General features: G+C 39.2%; 1 protein-coding gene across 6 annotated transcripts in view; it reads right to left on the reverse strand.

The window, feature by feature from the left end:
* ITSN2 (intersectin 2) overlaps window positions 1–17,600 on the reverse strand; it is a 124,183-nt gene that overhangs the window by 36,966 nt on the left and 69,617 nt on the right. For all 6 annotated transcript variants that reach the window (XR_011255542.1, XM_069582665.1, XM_069582667.1 and 3 more), the window contains 7 exons: window positions 16,921–17,057; window positions 13,772–13,908; window positions 12,669–12,766; window positions 8,841–9,007; window positions 8,403–8,547; window positions 4,581–4,786; window positions 2,595–2,659 (listed from right to left, as the gene is read on the reverse strand). Coding sequence is in view for 5 of the 6 variants with exons in the window: in XM_069582665.1 (XP_069438766.1) it covers window positions 2,595–2,659; window positions 4,581–4,786; window positions 8,403–8,547; window positions 8,841–9,007; window positions 12,669–12,766; window positions 13,772–13,908; window positions 16,921–17,057 (955 nt within the window). In the remaining variant the exon portion in view is untranslated. The remainder of the gene's footprint in view (window positions 1–2,594; window positions 2,660–4,580; window positions 4,787–8,402; window positions 8,548–8,840; window positions 9,008–12,668; window positions 12,767–13,771; window positions 13,909–16,920; window positions 17,058–17,600) is intronic.

Genomic DNA, 17,600 nt, shown 5'->3' on the forward strand with positions numbered 1-17,600 from the left:
TAAGATTACAGAAGTAAAAAAAAGAGTGTTAATTTCCAAGATTTTAAGTAAATTTGCTGTAAAAGACCTTGTGACTTAAGGAAACCTAATGAAAAGAGATGTTAAGGTAGAAAGTAGAATGAAGTAATTACTTAATAATTACTGGGATAAGACTGGGGCTCCCCAGGTGGTGCTAGTGGTAAAGAAACAGCCTGCCAGTGCAGGAATTGTAAGAGACACAGGTTCGATCCCTTAATCAGGAAGATTCCTGGAGAAGGAAACTGCAACCTACTCCAGTATTCTTGCCTGGAGAATGACATGGACCGAGGAGGCTGGTGGGCTACAGTCCATGGGACCACAGAGTCAGACACAACTGAAGTGACTTAGGATGGATGGAAAGCTTTATCACAGGTTTCTTTTTTCCCACTGTATCATCATCATTATCACGTCACAGAGAATAACCCCAAAGCTACAAATACATATCAGTATCTCTACAGGGTCAAGACATGAAAAGTTTTTTTAACCTTGTTACATATAGTTTAATCTCTTAAATTCTTTTCTCTTTAATTCTTTTATATATAGTTATGCAAATGCCCACTCTTCAGCTGACATCAGTATGAGAGGCCAGTTTTCATCACAATGGTCCAGCTCCTAGTACGGTGCTTGGCATGGAATAGATGCTCCATAAATATTTGTTAATGAATAACCTTAAGGAACTATCTAAGTTTTTATATGTATTTGTTGACATGAAATTTGATCTGCAGATCATAAACTGAAGATGACCAGAACCATCATACAAAAACTATTTACTATCCACATTCCCATACTATTCAATTTAGCTGACTCAATAAAACAAAAGATGACTGCAAGGTTAAGGTATGTTGTAACAAGCGAGGTTCTTTTCAAAATGCTCCTCACCACTTTCCTAGCATCATTCCACTGCCGTTATTCCACAGTAAACCTCCGGCTCTAGGCTTGCTGGTAACTTGATTTCCCTAGGACTTCCCTGGTGGCTCAGGCGGTAAAGCGTCTGTCTACAATGAGGGAGACCTGGGTTCGATCCCTGGGTCGAGAAGATTCCCCTGGAGAAGGAAATGGCAATCCACTCCAGTACTACTGCCTGGAAAATCCCATGGACAGAGGAGCCTGGTAGGCTATAGTCCATGGGGTCGCAAAGAGTCAGACACGACTGAGCAACTTCACTTTCCTTTCCTAACCTTTCACAGCTGAGCCTTGGCTCACGCCTTTCCCTCTGTCCACCAAGCCTTCTTTTCCTTTATCACTAAGCAAGACCCTACTCATTGTTTAAGATGATTCAATGTGGCCACCTCTGTGGATTCATAGGTCTTACTCAAAACTGTGTTTTCATTTAGAATTTATTACAACTGTATGCCTATCCTTCCCGTTCTGCTGTTAGCACCTGGGAAACTGTTTTATTCATCCTTGTATATGATAAATAAAATATAATTCTAGGCTCTAGCATAGAATTTCTAATGTAGTAGATAATGAATAAACTGTTTAACTTACTATTAAACTGATTTTCTTGAGCAATACAAACAAAATGTAAACTATTCAACTAGTTTTACAATGGATATATACAATTCATTTATAAACCTATGTAACTATTACATAAAAACACTGCCTGAAATAAGGGTAGACATTTTTCAACACCTTTTCAAAATTAAGATAGTCAAACCACCCAAGGGGCAACAAAAATTTCTTTGTAATATTTATGATTAAAGTATATCTTGATTTCAAATCCTACTTAATGATTTATGTGGCATAGTGTAATTAAAATGCTCTCACTGCCAAGGGCTTGGGTTCAATCCTTGGTCAGGGAACTAAAAATCCCACAAGCTGCACAGTGTGGCTAAAAAAAAAGGCAATTCATAAACAATTAAATGTACTAAAATTTCCTTATACTTTAAACATCTATAATATATAATAAAAGGAAAACAAAAAACTTTATGCTATTTCATTGCCACACTTATCTATTTATTTATTGAGGTCATGGTGGAGAGGTCTGACAGAATGTGGCCCACTGGAGAAGGGAATGGCAAACCACTTCAGTATTCTTGCCTTGAGAACCCCATGAACAATAAGAAAAGGCAAAAAGATAGGACACTGAAAGATGAACTCCCCAGGTTGGTAGGTACCCAATATGCTACTGGGAGCTGACTCGTTTGAAAACACCCTGATGTTGGGAAAGATTGAGGGGAGGAGGAGAAGGGGACGACAGAGGATGAGATGGTTGGATGGCGTCACCGACTCAATGGATATGAGTTTGGATAGACTCGGGGAGTTGGTGATAGACAGGGAGGCCTGACATGCTGTGGTTCATGGGGTCGTGAAGGGTCGGACACGACTGAGCGACTGAACTGAACTGATATGAACTTTTATAGTACTGATTTTTTTAAAGTGTCAAGTATTTTCAGTCATATATTTTCTATCTCCTAAATATTCATGTGAAATAGAGTGGCAGCAGGTTTCTCCTAATTTCACTTTAACACTGAAGACACAAAAGCAATAAGAGTAACAACTGTGGGAAGTCAGTTACATAATCAGTCAGTAGCTAATTTGACCTCCATCTAATTTACAAATTAACCAAAGCTCACCTTCTCCCACTGTACAGGCTGCAGAGGTAGGTTTCTTGTTTACAGATGCATACAAAGCTTCTGGTCTGCCAAATAAACACACAAAACAGATAAAAAACAATAATAATACAATAAAAAAGGTATCATCACGTAAATAAAAAAGAAAGATGGTTTGATGGAAGACAGCAGGTTTTTAACAGTGTGCTCTTTTAAGGGCTAAAATTAACTGAAATATTGTCTCAGTACAGAAGCTAGAAATATGCTCACACACAAAATCTTAGTGGATTATAAACTGCCTACTTACAAACTACTAAATTTTTTAAATCTATTTAAGTAATTTCAATATGATTTATAAATAGTTCTTCAAATGTGAGCTATTTTGCTTTTCTAAATCTAAAAGACATTAGGCACTGGTAAATGGGCAGTTATTTGGTGAAGCACATATGGGGCTGGATTTGGTTAGAAAAAAATAAGGGCAATTATAAATTTTACTGCTTGTTTAGAGCACAGTACATTTAAAAATATATACAAACAACAGCACTTTATTTTTACATATGGGAACATATATAGCTTTTATTTTCAATTTAACCCAGGAAACTAAGAAATCTAGAAAACTGAGGCAGTAAGAACTAGACATCTGTAGACATGTCAGGGGTCCCCAATTATGTGACTAAACTGTGTAGTGAAGCAGTTTTCAGGTTAAAAGTGGACTCTTACTACAACTCATGGGCACACCAAACGGACTGCCTGGCTGAATTCTCCATTACTGCAGGTCTTCAAGTTGCGTGCCTTATGTTAGAAAGGATCAGTAATCGAATGAAAAGTTAGAAGAAATGTCTTTTTAAGCATTTAAACTTAACCTGTTTGTGTTTATGTGTTCCTTCTCTATAAAACGTTATGGAGTTTAAATAAGATAATTACCATAAAGGGTCTAGCATAGTGCCAGCACACATATCAGCTATTACTGTTGCTACTGCTATCACACACTCTAGAATTCCATATCAGGTTGAAAAGTAAATGTCTTCTGACATTTGAACTAAAAATGTACAGAACCTTAGCACTGAAAGAATTTTTAAAGATTTTTTAGTTATTTTCATTCAATCAACGAAAAAACTCGAGACCAAGAAGGCTTACCCCATACAGTCTAGCAAAAATAGTAGAATCAGAACTCAAAGATCTTAATTTCCAATGACCCCATTCCTTTTCAATAAACCATTCTGCTTTTCTTTTTAGACCAACTTCCACATAAAACACAAGTGATAATTTCCCACAGCTACATTAGAGTACTTGGTTCTTGGTAGTAAAGATGTCTGATGACCTGACTCCCCTGAGACTGGGAAATAAAGACAAGAGACCACACCTGGTTTTTTTTTTTTTGTTCATGCAAAAGAAAGTGTGTTCTTTCATTAGCTCCTCTCTTCACTAAGCAAGTATGATTGAGCAGCTACTAGGCATTAAGATCACACTAGGGATCAAAAATCTAAAAAGCAAACAAAAAAGACATGAATCCCACCTCCTGGAGCTTATGACCTAATAAGGAATATAGGTAAGAAGGGAAATAGCTACAACACAGTGTGTCATGAGCACCAAGAAAGGTGACCTGCAAGGAACTATGGAGATCCAGAGATGGGAGAGGCAGAGGCGAGGCCCTCAGTAAAGATTTATCTAAATATTGACAGTTTACAGTAAACAACAAGGGAGAAAGCTCCAAAGGAAATGAAAAATAACTTCTCTAACTGACCTGCTGGTACAAAGAAAGCAAACGATCTAAAATTTTAAGCACTTCGAAAACTTTAGGAATCTGAAATAACTAGAATAAAAGATATTCTAAAACTGGTACAGATACCTTAGTTGTGATTTTGTTTCACTCTAGGAATCACCATTCTGATATTCACACTTAAGTTTAAACTTCTAATTTTCCTGCACAGCCAGTTGGACCGTGGCTGACTCATCAGTGAAACTGGCAACATCCACATCTCATGGAAACACACAAAACTAAGTGCTTACTCTTCCCGCTTAACTTCACTCCCAGGGATGATTTTGACGTAAGATTTCGGAAACCATCCTCTTCCTCCGTGAACCTCCCCAAACCACCAATTTTCTTGCTGCTCCAAAACAGTAATGATATCATGTTTTGAGAAGTTCAAGTGGTTTTCCTTCTTTGCTGTCCAAGAACAAAGGGCCTGTGCTTTCAGGTTTTCCACAACCTGTCCCTGTGAAGACAAAACCACAAAATCAAAAACACACAGAAAACAACGACAACTGTGATTTCTGTTTCCCAGGATATAACATACTTACTGCTCTAACAGCAGACTGGTTTGGTATGGCGGTGAGTTATTATCAATGATGACTTAAGATAATCTTAATCTACTAACTGATTTAAAATTATATACGACAGACGACCATCTGAATAAAGACCCAACACTTACCATTCAAGGAGACCCCGTGGCATTAAGCACCATGGGTACTCACATAACAAATGAAAAGGGAAACCCTTTCTTTCCTCACTTCCAAGTCTCCGCACTGCAGAGGGTCCAGTTTATTCCACTAGGAATGGAGATGCAGCTGTGCTTGACCTTCCTCCACTTTTGTTTTCTTCTCGCAACTTCTTCATATTCTGATTTCTCCTTTCTTTTCTTCTCTCAGAGGAAGGAGTGTTTCTGTTTTGTTGATAAGGCTAACCCCTCTACCTGGGCTCTAAACTTTCTACCAGTCCCTCCCATCTTCTAAAAATATTTTGTAACATTGTGAATTCTCTCGTTTGAATCTTTAATTTCTTTACTTCACTACTTAATTCTACCTCTAACGTTTTAAAGAAACAGAAATCTTGCACTTGCTTTCCAATTTCACCCCTCAGTCCATTCTAATTTAGGTTCTGCAACCGTTGTAATACTGAACTTCTTGACAAGGTCATTGATAACTTCAGAGCCAAAAGCTTCTTCAAACCCTTACTTTCCCTGATCTCTGATTGGTGGTGACATCACTGAAATCCAGTTACCTGAAGCTCACTGTCTGGTGACTGACGGCTCCTCTTTGGTCCAGCCTCTTTCTCTTCCTGTTTCACATGATTTCTCTTAAAATCTTATTTACGCCTGATGCTGCTGCTGCTGCTGCTGCTGCTGCTAAGTCGCTTCAGTTGTGTCCAGCTCTGTGCGACCCCATAGACGGCAGCCCACTAGGCTCCCCCGTCCCTGGGATTCTCCAGGCAAGAACACTGGAGTGGGTTGCCATTTCCTTCTCCAATGCATGAAAGTGAAAAGTGAAAGTGAAGTCGCTCAGTCATGTCCGACCCTCAGCAACCCCATGGACTGCAGCCTTCCAGGCTGCTCCGTCCATGGGATTTTCCAGGCAGGACTTCTCAAATCTGTATCTTTTCAAATGTATATACTTTTGTTTACTTATTTCTGGCTGGGCAGGGTCTTCGCTGCTGCTCAGGCTCTTCTCTCGTTGCAGGGAGTGGGGGCCGCTCTCTAGCTGTGGCGCTCAGGCTTCTTGCTGCAGTGGCTTCTCCTGATGCGGAGCACAGGTTCCAGGGTGTGCAGGTTCAGAAGGTGAAGCTTGTGGGCTTGAGAGCACAGGCTCAGTAGTTGCGGTGCACAGGCTTAGTTGCTCTGTGGCATGTGGGATCTTCCTGGATCAGGGATCAAACTCATGTCTTCTGCATTAGCAGGTGTATTCTTTACCACTGAGCTACCAGGGAAGCCCTCAAATCTATATTTTAACTGTAACTTTATCTTTTGACCTCTAGACTTGTAAATCAAGCTGCCTGCTGGGCCTGGCCCTCATGCTTAGGTATACAAATACCTAAGTGATACATCTGAAATGTAATCACTTTTAGAACTCACCAAACCCATTCCTCCTACACTGCACAATGATACCACCATCCTCTCAGTCACTTGAGCTAAAGACCCTGAAGAGGTATCTTTAACTGCAACTTCTTCCTCATTCCTCCTGTTCAATGGATTGCCGAATTTGGGTTGACTGATACTTTTTTAAGTCCCTCCCCTCTTCTGTGTATTTTCGCTACTGTGACACTGGTTCACAGCATCACCTGTTACTACTGTAATGTCCACCCTTTGGTGGTCTCCTCCCTTTGCTTCCTTCTACCGATCTGGCCTCTATATGACTGCCAGAGTTCTCTCTCTAAAATACACAACTTAACTCTCCTTTTGAAAACCTTCACGGGCTTTCCACTGGTAGCTCAGATGGTAAAGAATCCGCCTGCAATGCGGGAGACCTAGGTTCGATCACTGGGTTGGGAAGATCTCCTGGAGCAGGGAACGGCTGCCCACTCCAGTATTCTGGCCTGGAGAATTCCACGGACAGAGGAGCCTGGCAAGCTGCAGACCATGGCGTTGCAAACAGTCAGACACGACTGAGCAACGTCCACATGGACTTCTCACTGCCAGCTGCTTAGCATGGGATTAAACGCTTCACAAAAAAATCTCAACCTCTCTCTCCAACTACATTTTAACCCTTTCTTTATGAATCTGGTAATCTAGCCACACTATAAACAATACTTGTTTCCTATGAACTCCTGTGTTAACATGCCTCAGTGACTTTCCCCAAATTGTTCATTCATAGGAGTAACTTTCCTTCTCTGTTAAAAGCTTGCTCATTTTTGAGGGTTCTACTGAAATGCCTTAACTATTGTGAAGCCTGCTCTGATTCCCACTGGTTGAACTGAAATACTCTCTCTGCTGTATACCCTTTAGGATTTCATAAAATATCTTTATTACAACACTTCTCATACAGTTATTTATTTGTGTCTTCATTAGCTGATGACTTACTAATGACAGAATTTTCTTTCATTAAATTTCTAGCACAGAATAAATGCCTAGGACCTATGGTCACACAATAAACATTTTTTGAGTAAGGTGAAATCTGCAGGACTCTATTCTGATAAAGTCTGCAATTTCTTTTTAATAATGTTAATGTAACAATGGGCTTCCCTCATAGCTCAGTCTGTAAAGAATCTGCCTGCAATGCAGGAGACCTGGGTTCCATTCCTGGGTCGGGAAGACTCCCTGGAGAAGGAAATGGCAACCCACTCTAGTATTCTTGCCTGGAGAATCCCATGGACAGAGGAGCCTGGCAGGCGTCCATGGGGTTGCAAGAGTCTGACATGACTTCGCGAGCAATGTAAATGCTTGCATCTTGGTTACATCTAAACCAGAGGCTAAATACACATACAATACAGTTCTCACACAATGACTTAATTAAGGAAAATTACAAACAAACAAAAATCCCCCCAAGCCCACAGCTCTTCTAATAATTACAAATTAAGAATATCATCAAATTTGTAAGATGATATTTTGAGTTTAGAAACCTTAGCTGGTAGGAACTTGTTACTAAGAGAATAAATTGTTGCTACTGCTGCTAAGTCGCTTCAGTCGTGTCGGACTCTGTGCGACCCCATAGACGGCAGCCCACCAGGCTCCCCTGTCCCTGGGATTCTCCAAGCAAGAACACTGGAGTGGGTTGCCATTTCCTTCTCCAATGCATGAAAGTGAAAAGTGAAAGTGAAGTCGCTCAGTCATGTCCGACTCTTAGCGACCTCATGGACTGCAGACTACCAGGGTCCTCCACCCATGGGATTTTCCAGGCAAGAGTAGTGGAGTGTGATGCCATTGCCTTCTCCATAAATTGTTGAGAAACCCCTAATAATTTCTTCAACTTTGTATCACACATGAACGTTTAAGGACCGAAACGAAATGCTACAAATGGTAAATGAATCAATGAAGCCTTTGTGCAAAAATCTTCATTCTATTTTATATGAAGCAGGAGCAATGTTAAAGAATAAAACACACAAAAATGAAATATACAAACCTGTCCATGAATCGGTGATACAGACACAGGGGACACAGTGCGAGTAAAAGCTGATTTTTTCTGCCATGATGTGTTAACACTTAGGTTTGAAAAAGATACATTTTGATAATCAGTCACAGATGCTGGTTGGTTTGAAGAAAGTGATCTATAAATATAACAATATGATGTAAGTATACTTAATTATTTAGAATCTAATGAAGTACTACCAATTTATCTACTCATATATATAATATACATAGTGCTTAAACACAAATTAATTTAAAAAAATGACCTATGTTTTTATTTACTAAACTTCAGTATTAAATTTGGAATAAAAGGTACTCTGACAGAGTCCAGTACAGATTACAATATGATTAAATATCAGGTTGACACAAATACATATTAGGGATTCAAACATGTGCAGCGACATATAAATTCCGTTATTAGCTAAAAACTTACTCAGAAGTTGAGGTAGCAGATACTGTAGGAGGAAGTAAGGCCTTCTTAGGAGACACAGATTTTTCACTTGATGTCACTTTTTCTACATAATTGCATGGAAACCAGCCAAAATTTCCTTGAAAACCACCATAAAGCCAACCAGGTTCTCCTACAGTTTTTTCGTCAACCTATGGCAAAAAAAAGAAGAATTAGCAGTGGTTGGAAAGCCACATATCTGCAAAGAGAAGAGATGCAGAACACTGTCCAGCAGCCTAATTTTCAGAATCAAGTCCATCTAACTACATGGTTAAAGCATTTTCTACAATAGGTTACTACCTCTAACAATTGACAAGGTGCCCTTTTAAACTTAAATTTTTAATTTTATCCAAGTTAATACACAAAAATAGTTCACAAAGACCAGTAGAATCTCCATGAAGGCAAGAACAACAAACCCCAGGAATTATATATCTGATTTAAATATTTGGTCTCAAGGTGAGGAATTACTGAAATGTATGAGTACTGGTGTTCAAATACTAACTTCCTCTTTTTCTTACAAACTTTTAAAAGCATAATCTCTTTAATATTGTTTCCTATTATTTTCTGCCTTATGAAAAAGAAACTGCTGACTCATTTATTCTTCAGAGTTAGGCCAGATTTGCTTTGTAAGCAGTCAACTTTAATCAATTTTATACTTGTCATTTATGATTATAATTAATTTCTAGTTGGCAATTTACATAGAGACCTAAGATAGGAAATTGTACATAATTCTCACAGGCCTAGAGAAACTATTACTTCAAAAACAGCATTAACAGACAAGACTAGAAACATAGGTTGTGATGAAAAATGTTGCCAGGGTACAGAGGAATTTCTAATTTATTTCACTTTCTCTCAAACCTCCTCTGCCACTTTCTCGCATTAAGTTGATTAAATCTTGCCTCCTATCTTAACAACAATACAGAAGCCCTCAGATCTGACTTCACCTCTACTTCAGCAATATTTATGATCCCATCCACTCTTTCATCCAGCCCTCCAACCACAAAGGAAAATGTACCCAGTCCTTCCACCCCTCCCTCTTCCTGGGCCCTCCACATTGTCAAGAATCTTTCTCGTCTCCATCCGCTGGTCAGAACAGAGAGGTCTGACAGGGAGGCCTGAGGTGCCTTCCTGAGCGTTTGTGCTCTATGTGTCGATCTCAATGGTGGCTTCAATGATTTACGTTGTTGTCGTTTTACTTATGAAGTAGTGACTCTTTTGTGACCCCATGGACTGCAGCCTGCCAGGCTCCTCTGTCCATGGGATTTCCTAGGCAAGAATACTGGAGTGGGTGGCCATTTCCTCCTCCAGGGGGATCTTCCTGACCCAGGGAATGAACTCATATCTCCTGCACTGGCAGGTGGATCCTTTTACCACGAGCCACCTGGGAAGCCCCTTCAAAGATTTACATATGTGTAAAAATTATTAGAGCTATTCACTGATGGCTGTGCACTTTACTAAATGTAAATTATAGCTTAATTGGAAAAAAATTCTCCCTCTATTAGTAATTTACTCTTTCTGGTATTATTAACCCTTTTTCTCTGCAGACCCTTTCTATCATTAGACTTGCTCAAGCTTCTGCCAAGTTAAAAAAACAAGAAAACAGAACAACTTCCCTCAATCCACATTTGTCATTATTTTCCACCTTCACTTCCTTCTCCCCTTCAGAAGCCAAGCTCCTTCAAGATTTTCATATATTCACTGTCTCCTCCTTCCTCCCCTCCAACTGTTCAACTCACAGAAATCTGGCTTCTTCCTCCACTATTCCACTCAACTAACACTCTTCTCAAGGTTAACAGTAACTGTCCAGTTGCTGATACAATGGTTATTTCTCCTGAAGCACTGTCTTGTTTTACCTGTGGACCCCTCTTCTCAGACTTCCCTGACTCTACACTCTGTTTCGTTTCCTCCTCTAGTCATTCTTCCCCGGCTCTCCTTCCTCTGACAATCCCTCGGTGCCCATGCTTCCCAGCGAGTGCACCCTCAGCCATCTTCCCCCTTCCCCATTATTCCCCCTTAGGGGAGCTCTGCCACGGTCACATCTTCAATGACCATCACAACACACTGATGACATCCAAACTGGCCCCCTCTGGCCTTTGCCAGAGATCGCTTGAGATACCTCTGGATACGCAACTGCTGCCTAGAAATCTGAAACTCATCGCAAACCGAACTCATTATAATTCCCCTTTAAATGTCCTCCTTCTAATCCTCCTCTCTTAGTGAATGAACATCATTATTAACTAAGTTGTCCAAATCAGGTGTGTGTATGCATGCTAAGCTGCTCCAGTCATGTCCAACTCTTTGCAACCCTATGGACTGTAGCCCACCTGGCTCCTCTGTCCATGGAGATTCTCCAGTGAGAATACTGGAGTGGGTTGCCATGCCCTCCTCCAGGGGATCTTTCTGACCCAGGGCTTGAACCTGCGTCTCTTGCATCTCTTGCATTGGCAGGCGGGTTCTTTACTGCTGGTGCTACCTGGGAAGCCTCCAAATTAGATATCTGACGGTAACTCATGACGTTCTTTACATTAGTAACTCATGACATTCTTTACATCAGTGATTCGGCAGAGAACATAAGCACTCGAGAAACTCCAGCTAACCTTACGTTCCTGCTGTCGCCACCACCAGACTGGCCCTCTGGCTGTGGGAGAGGTCTGCTCTAAAGTGGGCAGCCGTCCACACCCTTCTACTTCTTTGGGATGTCTATCTTTCTCAATAACTGTAAACTTATTCAGAGCAGAGACTGTGAATTGTTTACTATATCCCTAGCCTAGTATAACCTCCAACAAGAATTTGCTGAAACAAAAGACATAACCAAACCTTAAGTAGGCTCTTGGCCAGACATGCCCAGACAGGCTATATTTCTTCATTCTTGGACACCACCTCATCACCACCAACTAGACAAGGAGGAATGGCGGGGCCAGGAGACTGGGGACTCAAGCTGCCTATGTAATGGACCTCCCTCAGCTGAGGAGCAGCTACGCACGGCCACTGCGGCAATCGCAACAGAAGCAGTTTGCAGCTGCGGAGGATACTGAGCATCTGAAGAGTCGGTTCTTGTAAACCCTAGTCCAAGTACCATTCAGCTTTTGCTACTCAACTGATAAAATACACCAAACTGGTGACAACGCAGATTAAAAAGAAAACAGACACTGGCTAGGTAATCTAGGTAATATAACCTTTATTTTCTAAGAGGAAAACTGAAGTCGGGACTAAAATCTAAGTTGCTATGCTTCTACAGCCTGTATTCTTCCTAATGTATCACAGTAGCTCAACCAATGCTATTCCCTGCATCTTCTCTTATTCATCCATTTTACACGTCACGTGATTATATAATAAAATCCTTTTCATTCTGCATCTAGTTAGAAGTTAGAACTACAGAACCTAACTCCTTCAACTCTTCCAATGGTCGTCAGAAAATAACTAGCTCTCCCAAATGTCATTGGTAATTTATTAAAATAAAATCAGAGTCACTTTTTACAGCATAAAGCAGCATGGCCTAGTGAAAAGAACACTGGGTTTAGAAATGAAAAGACATGTACTCGCACTCCAAGCTGGCAGCGTGCCGCTGAGGATTACAGCTTGTGTAAGTCTTCCTTACCTGTAATGTCGTATGCAGATCTGTAGTATGTCTTAAGAACAAAATGAGGTGATGCTGAAGATGTATTTTTAAAATGGTAAATTACTGTATAATTCTTTACTGTCTGAGCCACCAGGGAAGCCCCATAATAGTATACTCAATATTATTATTGAAAGTAATATAGTACAGTGTACTCAGTTTATTCATGAGAAAAAAGAAAAGACTTTGTTTCCAACCTGTATTATATCCCCAGAATTAAAACTCATTTCATCATGGTTCCTTGCTTCAAAGCGATACAATGCTCTGTAATTCACCAAAGTACCAGCCGGCTCACCTAAAGAGAAGATTATTATCATTATTTGCTTCTTTCATAGATACACATCTTTGCTATGACTCAATGAAGAGCTCAAAAAGAAAAAAAAACAAACTGAGCATCAAACAGTACAATGAGAATCCATTTGATATAGGCTTGTTGGATTTAAGTATTTCTAACAGTCACAATCAATATAAAAAACAAACAAGGATATTTGTCTTAAGCAGGAGGCAGCAAAACAGAGAGACGACTGGCAGGATGTGTCACAGGCATGGATAAGGGAAGGTGAGGGCTGGGGACTGAGCTGTGCCAGGTGGAGGGAGGCTAAGCTGCAAGAGGCTTAACTTGATCTGTGGAGGTCAGACTATCACAGGGAAGACGAGCACAAAAGGGAGGTCACAAGTGAGGAAGTGAGTCAGTATAAACAGAGTTAATTACAGATTCATCAGTATGGTTCTAAAAACAAACACAGCAGAAGGACTCACAAGCATACTAGACTTACTAAAGATATTTTACTTTGTTCATTTGTAGAATAAATGCTTAAACTTAAAAATTTTTAATACATTGTCATTAATAAGGATTCAAAAATATGTGTATCCAGAAAAAATACAATAATACTTAAGCTGTTAATATTTTACAAATACGCTGGGAAGGGGTACTAAAAACAACGTATATCATCTGAGAAAATTACACTGTGCAAAGACTTAACAGTTTACTGTTACTTCATTAAAATAAACAGTTTAGTTACACTAGTGAAATAAAGTTTTAAATTATTTCAGTTATGAACACTGGGTCCAGGTTTATGCCTTGGTAGTGACGACTACTTTCTTTTCTTTGTGTCATTTTAAGATTTCTACCCTCAATCTGTTTAAGACTACATACTTCTCATCCAAGTTTAATTTAGAAGAAGAATTAGCATCCATTTAAATTTTCTTCTTCTTTTTGCCTCATTAGAATTTTTTTCTTGTTGCTTCTGTTGCTCTGTTTCAGAAAAATCAAACCAATTGTTTTTATCCTTATCCTTACTTTGTTTCTCCTCAGCTTTCCGCTCCACTTCTTGAACTTTTTCCTGTGCTTTTTCTTCTTGGAGTCGTTTTTGTTTTTCTTCTTCCTCCTTTCTAAGATTTTCTTTCCATAAGTTTTCTTTTCCTTGTTTTGCTTTCCTTTATAAAAAAGAAAAAGTTCGCATAATGTCCTAAATTTCTTTTATGCAAAATAAAAATATAATAGATCTTCTTCCTAACTGAAGAAAAATTAATATTTCTTATATAAATATAATTTTAAACATAGTTACGTATTTAGTACATACGGCAAAGACATGTCGGGGGGGAGTGGAGAAACCATGGGGAATCAGGGGTCAAGGAGAAAACCAATTAGTCAATCAATCAAGAGAGAAACTATGGACAAAGAGATGAGCTGAAGTGTATGACTGACAATTTCTCACACTCTCAGATTTCTTCCTGCCAGCCAATCTCCCAAATCCAAGGGGAAAAAAGTGGAAAAAAACGGAAATGGAACTAATCAGAAAACAAATATAAAAACTGTATTTAAACTTCCTTCCCTTCTCTCTAGATTCTCCACCTGGACTGCTGTCAAACTCTTACTCTCACTATCCTAGCTAATCCCTGTTTTTGGGATTTAGTCATTGCTACGAAAACAGGAAATGCTTCTGGACAGACAGATTACTTCTTATATTATCAATTAAAAGTCTTTTTCATTTGTTAGATTTTGGTTAACAGATCATTTTTCCTTGAGAGGTCTACGCTTCTGTACAAGTTTCCATGACATTTGATACAGCTGCAGCTTGGTTTCTAGCTAGTCAAGACGACCTGTGGTCATACAGAATTAATGCTCACCACAGTTCTTCCTGCACATACTTTTGATGATCTTACTGAAGGCAGAGCAGTCACCACCAAATTTAACACCTTCTTCAAGCCTCAGCATACTCTATCAGGGGCTGTGATGATTGTGACTGATGCATCCTGGGTTTTGGGGGACACTTATGCCCCACAAAGGTGAAAGTCTTGGCTTAATTCTGTATCTCTATCCTATAGTTCCTGGAAGAATTTGGAAATCCTAGATAATTTTAAAAACTGTAGACCCACTTAGTCATGAACCCTTTCTCCTCATCCCCCAAATATCTTACACCTCATACTCCTGGTTCATTATCACACAACTAGCTTCCACTCAACCCTCTGCAAACCCTCCTACACCCTCTAACACTTTGCAGAGTGCTTTCTCTAGCATTTTCTGTAACTGACATCTACCTCTCCTTTCAGAAGTATGCTTCTCTAGCAGTCTTGACTTAATTCCAACCAATATTCCCTTTCCTAGTTCCTTGGTAATGTTCCCTGACAGTCTCTCATGTCTAGGATGACGCAACCTACCTTCATTTAAACTGCCATAGTGTTATGAACACCACTATCAGAGTACTTGCCATATGTTTATTGAGAAAAAGAAAAGACGTGAGAGTTAAGAGAATACAAAATTAAATTTTGGTAGTTTCTAAGTTTGTGGATGAGAAACTGGTCCAGGGCCAGAAGATGCTTCAAAAGTTGGATGAAAGGCAAAGAGACCAGACCTACAATGGGAAAACCTGACTATTACCAATAGCTTTGGGTGAGAAGGCAACATAGCTGGGCAAGTGGCCAAGAAGTCAAGATACAGTACTAAGACCCAGCTCTGAACCAATCCTACATGTTCTGATTGCTTCCCTCTACTAAACTAGGATAATGTGTGAAGATGGTGAATAAAATAAAAATGTGTATTGCTAATATGGTCTACTGGGCTGAAAGGAACCATGAGCAATGATGGAGAGATATCAAAGTACTTGCCTGTGTCAACAAATCCTAGCACAGTGACTACTGCTGCACCCATTGCACAGTTCCCTTGTGGCACACACTGCGGCACAAGCTAGGTGGCAGATATAAACCTCCTTAATTTAAACTTTACTGCCTCTGCTGCTGCTGTCGCTTCAGTCGTGTCTGACTCTGCACGACCCCATAGTCCCCATGTGACTACCTTCCATGGGGACTACGCGACTACCTTCCATAGTCGCATAGTCCCCATGCGACTCTGTGCAGCCCACCAGGCTCCACCGTCCCTGGGATTCTCCAGGCAAGAGTACTGGAGTGGGCTGCCATTGCCTTCTCCGGTATCTCTTGCTAGGGAGTCACAAAAGTATGAGTCTTGGAGTAAAAAATGTTACAGCTATTTGCTTAGCTGTCTGAATTCCCTACTAGAATTATGAGGAATCTAGAGACAAGGAGTAACCCAGAGTTTACCTGCATCACAGTCAACAGTGACCACTAAATAAAAATGTGCTGAGGTGGTTATTCTGAAGTTAGTAAGAAAAGAGGCCTGCTATATGGTAATGTGTCTTTCTTGTCTTCCCAGTAGCTATTTTATGGACGTTACTCTTCTACTCTTCTCCAGGGTAAAGAAATGCTGGTGTGTTGATATTTGTTAATTATAATTTCTGACACTAGAGAACTTAGGAGAAACATAGGAACGTATCAGAAGTAGAATCTTACCGACAGAAAAAAAGTCACATGAAGTCTCTAAGTGAACGGCTCTATGCTTCAGCTACACAACTGTCTCACTTTTTTTTTTTTGCTACAAATGTAGGCAGGTGATGCAGCCCAGATATATACAGAAAACTGTATCAACATGGTATTTCTGCACTCAATATTACACTCTATAAAATTAAGTATTTGGTTTTTATGATTTCTCAGGAAACAGTAATAGATTTACTATGGAGAGACAAAAATGAGTGCTTATTACCTGCCAAACATTATACCTGGCTCTTTAATCTTATTTAATTCTGAATTAGCTATGAGGTATGCATTACTGTTTCTATTTTTCAGATGGTAAAAACTGAGGTTCCAAAAGGTAAAGTGACTTAACCAAGGTCATTCAGATGGTAATTGGTAGATCAAGATAACCCAGGTTGAACTCCAAAGCCTGTAGTTTTCACTAAGGGGACATTTACCATTGGTTACTATAAACTCAGTCCGGAAAAGAAGGACTAAACTTCTAAACTTTAGAATCTAATTAGCATCTTAGGATAATAACTTTATTCACCATATATTATTCATAGTCAAACTAAAGATATGGGCAACAATAATTAGAATTTTAGTAGCAATATAGTATAATAAATTTATCAATTACATTACCTTGTAGCCTCATCTTCTAGTTTCTTTTTCTGTATTAACTCTGATCTTTTTCTTTCAATTTCCCTCAGTTTGTCACGTTTGATCTTATAAAGCTGTTCAATGGCTAACTGCTGTGTATTGTAGCTTTCTCTCAGTTCCTAAGGAGAAAATAGAAAGTTAATATGGCACGGATTTAAATACTTTTGCCTTACATAAAAATGTGGCAACTGCATTTAAAGAAATCATAAAGCAAGTTAAACTAAAGTAAAAAAGATTAAAAGTCTTAAAAAAGATGATTTAAAAAAATCTTGAATACATTAAGTACTGAAGGTATATAGCCACTGAGGACAAAAGTATGTTAAAATCAACTGCTTTTATACTAATTCATTCCTAAGGAACAAAAATCTTTTACAAGCCAAGTATTTGATTTGGTATTTCATTTTCAATAGAAAAGCAATCCATTAAAAATCCAGGGAAAACAGTTTGCTTGTTACAACATTTGAAGAGGAATTTTGTTCAGTCATAGTTTTGACATGTGTAGTTGAACCAAGTTACCCATAACTTTTATCCGGTCAGATATTGAACTAAACACAAAAGTAATTATTTAATAAACTATGCAATATTTATTTAAATAATAACTAAAATAGAAAAGATAACGTCTACCTAAAACCATGACTAGAGTGGGTCAAAATAATGAAAAG

The sequence above is a fragment of the Ovis canadensis genome, chromosome 3 (genome assembly GCF_042477335.2).
Source record: "Ovis canadensis isolate MfBH-ARS-UI-01 breed Bighorn chromosome 3, ARS-UI_OviCan_v2, whole genome shotgun sequence".
Lineage (NCBI taxonomy): Eukaryota > Metazoa > Chordata > Mammalia > Artiodactyla > Bovidae > Ovis > Ovis canadensis.